At 43.8% G+C, this 8257-nt stretch overlaps 1 protein-coding gene across 1 annotated transcript in view; it reads right to left on the reverse strand.

Annotated features, from left to right (window-relative positions):
- The window catches only part of LOC126174793 (venom carboxylesterase-6-like), a 161902-nt gene extending 157400 nt beyond the window's left edge, over window positions 1-4502 (reverse strand). Inside the window, exon 1 of the mRNA XM_049921163.1 lies at window positions 4277-4502. Coding sequence (XP_049777120.1) covers window positions 4277-4498 — 222 coding nt within the window. The 5' untranslated portion in view covers window positions 4499-4502. The remainder of the gene's footprint in view (window positions 1-4276) is intronic.
- Between the last annotated feature and the right edge of the window lie 3755 nt (window positions 4503-8257).

Here is an 8257-nt window from a genome sequence, read left to right on the forward strand (position 1 = left end):
GAATAAACAGACGCACTCGGTACCGCAGTACGTTCCTGAATTGTTCACCTGTGATGATGCTTGCACACGTGTCAGCGTCTTAGCTGACAGAAAGGTGTAGGTAGTCAGTGGCGTAAGCTATTGAGTGGACTATCGGCCTGACTTCAGGCGAAGTGCAGCGTTGCCATTGGCTTCAGCAGTTGAGGGGGGGCCTGAGCCGCCTTTTACGCCAAGAAAAGATCCTCGGTACTCATTTTGAGTGGAGCTGGTGTCCTCAGGCAGGAAATGGAACGAAAATGGTCACCACTGCTACCAGGAACCTCAGGGACCAGAGCCTATTATTCGTCCACTAGACCACTAGGGTTGTAACTGACAGAAATAAGGATATTATTTACAGCTTCGAAGGTGCTTAAAGTAACCTTAAACTAATGATTAATGGAAGTCATTTACTATTCAGAAGTTGAGGAGGAACTCTTGAGATGTAGTAAAATTAATTTTTGAGTACTTTTCTATTAATTGAGTGTCTGTAACGTAATGGTATAGCTCAATGTTTAAAATAAACGGTAAAGTCCAAAAAATTCCAGAATAAAAAAGTATAATAGCAAGATATGTAAGATCATGAGAAGTACGTAAAATCCAATTGAGAACTGTTTAGCTTGTATATTGAAGAAGGAGTAATACAAAGGGAAGAACATTTCGAAAGAGAAACGAAACTGTAAGAAGAGCGTATAGTTACTCAAGGTTCATGAACAACTTAATCTGATGGAAAGCATAAATGATGTGAAAAAGTTTTGAAATGAAGTAAATGACGCAAAAATTTGCAGTCAGGATAAATTCAGCAAGCAAAAATGGCGAAAATTAGTAGAAGCGAGAACAGTGACGTGCTTAACATCAAAATTAAGACAGGTACAGTATACAAGAAATGAAAGGCTGTATAAAAATCAAAATGCTCTAAGTAAGAGGGATATGAGAAGGAGATTGTTGGAAGTGAATAAATATGTTTTCAACAGAACTGTTTTTGTAAGAAATATTGATATGGAACTGAGGTACAAGTTTGTACATCTTTATGCTAGGAGAAGAGCGTTAAATGGAAGTTGAATTGAGGGTAACTAGAGTACAGTATATAAGCGGAACAACAGTTCTACACATGGGTCAAACCGTTTATTATGTTATCTACACAGGCATCTGAAAGTAATTTTCGAGACAAAGGCAAAAGCAGATGACAGGTGATGGTGCAATAAGAGGCAACTGCAATGAAAGGTAATAATGATGGTTGATTTTCATGTCATTTGCGAAATGGAATTCTTAAGAATTGAGTTATATATATATTAATAATGTATTTTTCGTATATTCTAATTAGCTGTCTTAATTTTTGCTGATTTTCATGTCATTTGTGAAATCGAATTCTTAAGCTTTGAGTTACATTTATGTATTTTTTGGTGTATTCCAATCAGCTGTCTTACTTTTGCTGATTCTCGGGTCATTTGCGAAATGGAATTGTTTTGCATTGAGTTGTATTCATTAATTATCTATTTTTGGAATATTCTAATCAGTTGTCTCAATTTTTGCTGTTTATATCTGAAATATGTTATTGATTTCAGAGTTACCTTACAGTGTCTGTAATGTAAATTAGGCTATCAAGCTAATCGACTGAAGAATACAGAGGTTCAGGTAAAACGTTTTTTCATAGAAGGTGTGTTGTACAAGGCCACTTTACATACATCTAAGTAAAGAAGATTCTATCGATTGATACACTGATGTCGAGCTACAAACAACTGTCTAGCAAAGTGAGAGTGCTAGAAAGTCTGTAAGTCAAAAGTTCACTACGGAAATATACACCGATGTCGAGAAAAGTGCGTCTGTCACAGAGATGAGCCCATCTTTACTCACGTGGGTGTAAACTGTGTTTGCGCATTATTTCTGTGTGTAAGCTTTTTCATTGCTCTCTGTAATCCTGAGTGGCCAGAAAGGAGAAATTCTGATTTCTGTCGCATTCGGGCGATGAAAGAAATTATTGGCGACAAATAAAAATTTTTACCAAGTCCAGGAGTTGAGCCCAGGTCTCCTGCTTACTATCCAGTTGCGTTAACCTTCTACTTGGGCTGGACTACTCAACTACGCTTCCCCCCTCACTGGAAATTCAATTGCCGCAAACTGCCAAAGCACCGTCCATTGCCTAGTAAGCAGCATACTCGGGTTCGAATCCCGGCCTTGATACAAATTTTCATATGTCACCAACGAATTCTTTCATTGCCTGAATGCTGCAGAGATTGAGATTTCTTTTTCCTGAACATATTCTATGTCCGGCCGTGGGATCAAATACAGACAAATATAAATCCACATTTGACTGGCTGGGCAATCACATGGAAGTCTGAAGATCTAGTTTTCATTATAAAAAATATGTAGTGTAGCCTATAAGCTCTCGTTTCTGATCGGTACTGTATTAATCTCAATTATATTTACTGACGGTGAAAGGGAAACATAGACAGTACCCATGGTTTCCAGCAGAGATTGAAAACGGTGGCAGTTAGACACCGTACGCATGATTATCCCTGAACGTAGTGCTGTAATAACCGAATTACAGTTAAATGTATCGATAAAATTTTAGCTGAGGCGACATTTTTTGCAACAGATTGCAAAACGACGTATTCGTTTGAAACTAGACTACGCATGAGGTGTGAGCACTCTTTGAGAGGTGACATATTGTACATATAAAAAACAAACATAACGACATGTGATCGAAGTAACTCATGCATACATTATTACGGAAAACGTTCGGTGTGGAAGATGAGTAGAGATGAAAACCTTAGTTGAGGATAGAACTAGCGGAGGAAAGCAGCAGAACAGTCGTAAAATAGTTTTAATATTTTTATAATTTTTCTGCATAGGTTCTGTTCGTCAAGATCACAGTGGATTTGCAAAGACCAAACGCCTTATGTTGAGCTAGAGCAGGAACCAACAAACCCCCTATCATTTTAAGAATAGAAACTATATGTGGAAAACAGCTTCAAACGTCTGATAACCTTATAAATGAGTCATGTGCTTAATAATTGACATTAAGCATGCAGGGGAGAAAAAGTTTAGGAAAGGTTTAAAATTATGCTTATAGTTTGTTGAAAGTGGCTAAGTGCTCTCGTTATAGACATTGGATGAATATAATGTGGAGAATTTGCCCTCAATTTTAAGAAAAGCTATTTTTTCACTAATCATAGTATGTATGATGTCATAGCTCTTTGTACAGTGATATAAATATGCAGGTACATTCAGTAATATGTGTAGATACCGTCTGCAAGGTATATTATTAATAGAGTTAGTAGCAACGAAATAGTAAATTAAAATATCTAGCCTGATGCTGAAGGTTTACTGCGCGTCATTTTAAAATAAATCCATATGTCTGTGATATCATATCAACTGAACTATGAGTCGTACAATGACAAAATCTTTCACGTACGTTCAGCAGTATATCTGGATACTGCCTGCAGACTGTGTTGTGTGTACTGTTGATAGTAAGGTTTACTGCACGAATAGCGAAAATATAGTATGAGAAACTAGTTTCCTTTCATCATTTAGAATCAGTTGCTGGCGAGAAAAAGTTACTTAAAGGTTTGAAATTATGTGTAAAGTTTGTTGGATGTTGGTAAATGCTCTCATTCTCAAATACTGGATGAATGCAGACTGACTATTTGCTCTTCGTCAGTTACAATGCCTCAAGCAAAACAAACAACTTCTGACAATATTACCTGTCTTACTCCGTTAAATTTTTGACATAAAATTATATAACTCTCTGTGAGTAGAGTGTCACAGTATTTAAAATTTTTTAATTTGGTCAATAATCACGCGAAAAATAGAAAATCAAATTTTGTTGTCCCTGGAGAACGTTAGATAGGGAATCAGCAACGGCATTTGGGGATCGCGCGAGCGGTCTATTAATACAGACAGCGTCTATACCAGGGCTGCTCAACTAGTGGACCACGGGCCGCATACTGCCCAAGAGCAGTATCAGTGCGGCCCAAGAAGCGAACATCTGTCCACAAAAAGCCACAAAATTCATTTTCTGTAAGGCTATGATAAATTGAATATTTTTAATCTGGAAGAGAGCACGAAATCTATTCTCGCTCCTCACCCCTCTCTCTGCCTCTCTCTCTCTCTCTCTCTCTCTCTCTCTCTCTCTCTCTTTCTCGGCGGTGCTTGTTAGTAGCATTAGTTATGTGTAGCACAAAAATATTCGTATTCCTCCAATGTGGCCCAGGTAAGCTAAAAGCTTCGGCACCCCCAATCTCTACCATTTTGTACTCACCCTAAATCTTAGCGGTCCCACTGGCGGCTTGGCGTATGGCAGGTGATAGAAGGCAAGGAAGCGGCGACCACTGCTGGATTCCTTGTGGACGCCGCGCGCGGCGCCCTGGCGGGTGCTCACCACCCGGGGATCTCCTTCCGCTGTCAATGAATCCGCCAGCAGCAGCAGCAGCAGCAGCAGCGGCTGTGCCTGGGTGCAGCGTGTGTGCAGCGGCGCGGCCATGGTACGTATGTCGGTGTCGCGTCGGCGGCCCGGCGCACCTCGCTTCAGACGCAGCTGCTGCCCCCTAACGTGCCTCTGAGTCGCGTTTTGCCAAGGACGCCTACGCACTGCTCAGTTTGACGTTGCAGTTTCAGCGACAATAAAAATAATGCGGTCACTGACGTCATTCACCAATTTTCAGTATTGAATGACACTTCTGCTATCTGTTGTAGCACGGCAACTATCTATGCTTCATCTTAAACTGATTCTTCGTCGATTTCTTTCATATCGGCATTAAAAAATGTCGGTAAGGTGGTTTCGTAGGTTTCATACTATGCATTTTTCAGCACAAAATAGACGGGAAATAAAAATAGTTGGCACCAGCTTGATCTCCTTTACAGGTATCTCCTACAAGATGTGATCTGTGTCCGAATACAGTCAGAGGAGTGATCATAAAGTACTAACTATTATTTCGAAAAATTTATATACATAATACAGACTACAATCGCATCGTCTCAGTGCCGTTGCACGCTGCCAGAGGAAATACCAGCCAATTGATGAAATGGAGTACCTTGTGGTAATTTGTTTGGCAGCAACAGAAATGTTGCAGCTAAAAAGGGCAGAGGGGAGATTCCTCTTTGTGAAGTTAAGATATTTGTTGGGAACATGAGAAGATTCTTCGATGCTAGTAAAACATCGTTAGAGTTCTGTTATTTATTCACAGTGTTGAAAAGTCGTTGTCCTTCTACACCAGCCTCAGCCGTTGCAAGTTCAGCTGCATGTTGGATTCTACACTCCTGGAAATTGAAATAAGAACACCGTGAATTCATTGTCCCAGGAAGGGGAAACTTTATTGACACATTCCTGGGGTCAGATACATCACATGATCACACTGACAGAACCACAGGCACATAGACACAGGCAACAGAGCATGCACAATGTCGGCACTAGTACAGTGTATATCCACCTTTCGCAGCAATGCAGGCTGCTATTCTCCCATGGAGACGATCGTAGAGATGCTGGATGTAGTCCTGTGGAACGGCTTGCCATGCCATTTCCACCTGGCGCCTCAGTTGGACCAGCGTTCGTGCTGGACGTGCAGACCGCGTGAGACGACGCTTCATCCAGTCCCAAACATGCTCAATGGGGGACACCATGATGCCGGGTGTTGGCCCTGTGTGCCTCGGTCGTATGCAGTCCTGATTGTGGCGCTCACCTGCACGGCGCCAAACACGCATACGACCATCATTGGCACCAAGGCAGAAGCGACTCTCATCGCTGAAGACGACACGTCTCCATTCGTCCCTCCATACACGCCTGTCGCGACACCACTGGAGGCGGGCTGCACGATTTTGGGGCGTGAGCGGAAGACGGCCTAACGGTGTGCGGGACCGTAGCCCAGCTTCATGGAGACGGTTGCGAATGGTCCTCGCCGATACCCTAGGAGCAACAGTGTCCCTAATTTGCTGGGAAGTGGCGGTGCGGTCCCCTACGGCACTGCGTAGGATCCTACGGTCTTGGCGTGCATCCGTGCGTCGCTGCGGTCCGGTCCCAGGTCGACGGGCACGTGCACCTTCCGCCGACCACTGGCGACAACATCGATGTACTGTGGAGACCTCACGCCCCACGTGTTGAGCAATTCGGCGGTACGTCCACCCGGCCTCCCGCATGCCCACTATACGCCCTCGCTCAAAGTCCGTCAACTGCACATACGGTTCACGTCCACGCTGTCGCGGCATGCTACCAGTGTTAAAGACTGCGATGGAGCTCCGTATGCCACGGCAAACTGGCTGACACTGACGGCGGCGGTGCACAAATGCTGCGCAGCTAGCGCCATTCGACGGCCAACACCGCGGTTCCTGGTGTGTCCGCTGTGCCGTGCGTGTGATCATTGCTTGTAAAGCCCTCTCGCAGTGTCCGGAGCAAGTATGGTGGATCTGACACACCGGTGTCAATGTGTTCTTTTTTCCATTTCCAGGAGTGTAGCTGACGTACTTCGAGTCAGCCCAGCGCTTGCGCGCCCAGGAGAAGATGTCAGCGACCCGGGCTCGGCAGCGGAGTGCCGGCGAGCAGAGGCGGCTGTTTCGGAGTGGCTGCGGGGGTGTACACCGTCCCTTTTCGAATTCTACGATGACCCTTGATGACCCATCCACGATCTACCTGGTGTCGGTAATCGTGTGACAGGTTAATCCCCTCCCTGTGCTGGTAGGTTTCAGCAGCCGAAGCCGCCTGAGTGTTGAACAGGAAGGTAGACCCCAAGAAGCGCTGTTGTTGGCTTCTTCGTTGAAGTCCAGTACTGGTAGCACTTCGCGATGTGCCCGAAGACAGTTTTTCCATCAGGTGAACGACGGCCGTGAGCAGCATAACGTTCATCAGGTGAAGGCCATCATCATGAGTACATCTTCGATTAGTTCATAGACACTTCTGGACCATCTGTGACATAGATTAACTGTAATACCACATTCATGCAGTCGAATTCTATTACTGTGAATTCCATCGATCCCAATCATCAACTCGTGACGAAAACTGGAGAACTGGAGTGTTTAATGGGAGCTAGCTTGAGGATATGAAGCAAGGCTCGGCTCGTAATGACCGAATGTGTCCTCCTTATCCAGCTACGTTCATTTAACAGGCTGTTAACTGATGTGTTGGTCCCTCACTAACTGCTCTTGCTAAAGAGATGCCGTTTCTGGCAACATGCTTTGATAGCTAACAAATATCCTTGTCTCGCTTCCTTCGAGTTTCTGTTGCAGCCTTCTTTCTGCTGAATGTGTGCCCTTATGCCGCAGACAGCGTCGTTGACATGACCCTCTTGCGACGTACTGGCTTCCTTCCTGCTTCCGCCTGTCTCTGGCTTGACTTGAATTTACCTCTGGGAATGTGAATAAGTTTTAGTAAAATTTTTCTATTTTTTACCTCTTACTACTGTGTGCCGTAACACAGTTGTGTCAGGTCGATCGAGGTGATTTAACCGCTGTACGCCGGCCGAAGTTGCCGTGCGGTTAAAGGCGCTGCAGTCTGGAACCGCAAGACCGCTACGGTCGCAGGTTCGAATCCTGCCTCGGGCATGGATGTTTGTGATGTCCTTAGGTTAGTCAGGCTTAACTAGTTCTAAGTTCTAGGGGTCTAATGACCTCAGCAGTTGAGTCCCATAGTGCTCAGAGCCATTTGAACAATTTTTTTTAACCGCTGTACGATTCTTTGCTATAGAGTTTTTCTATTGGTGGTACTAAAGCTATCACTTTCTGTGAGCCCAGTGTTTTCATGTGTTAGAGTTACTAGATCTCTGTGCTGGCTGTCAATGACAGTGCAAACCTGGCATCGGTGGGACTTCTGTAAGTGTAGCTATTTATGGCTCAGTTTGAGCCTTACTTTGTAGCCCCTGGCCTTTCGTTAATCCGGCACCATTTGGGTTTGTTTCGATTCTAGACCTTTGCTGGCACTTGGAACATATGGTTGACTTATGTTAGGCACATTGAAAGATAGTTTTAGGGTGTTCACCTTTCTATATTCTCTCTGGTGTGTGGCCTTTTGACACGGACATGTACATTTGCACTGATGTTAGGTATATTCATTGTTGTATATACTTTTTGACCTTATTGGTGAAGTACGTTAATGGAAACATCAGACCGGAATGCAAATGGAACATTCAACAAGTTCAGTGACGTATGTCAAAATCAGTTTTATTGCACAAGTAGGCTACAATGAACCCAAGTCACCAAAGACAACATATGACTCTTGTCGTATATGAAATCAGGAGGAGGGATTCCCTTAATATTC

Source organism: Schistocerca cancellata, chromosome 3 (genome assembly GCF_023864275.1).
Source record: "Schistocerca cancellata isolate TAMUIC-IGC-003103 chromosome 3, iqSchCanc2.1, whole genome shotgun sequence".
In the NCBI taxonomy this organism is placed as follows: domain Eukaryota; kingdom Metazoa; phylum Arthropoda; class Insecta; order Orthoptera; family Acrididae; genus Schistocerca; species Schistocerca cancellata.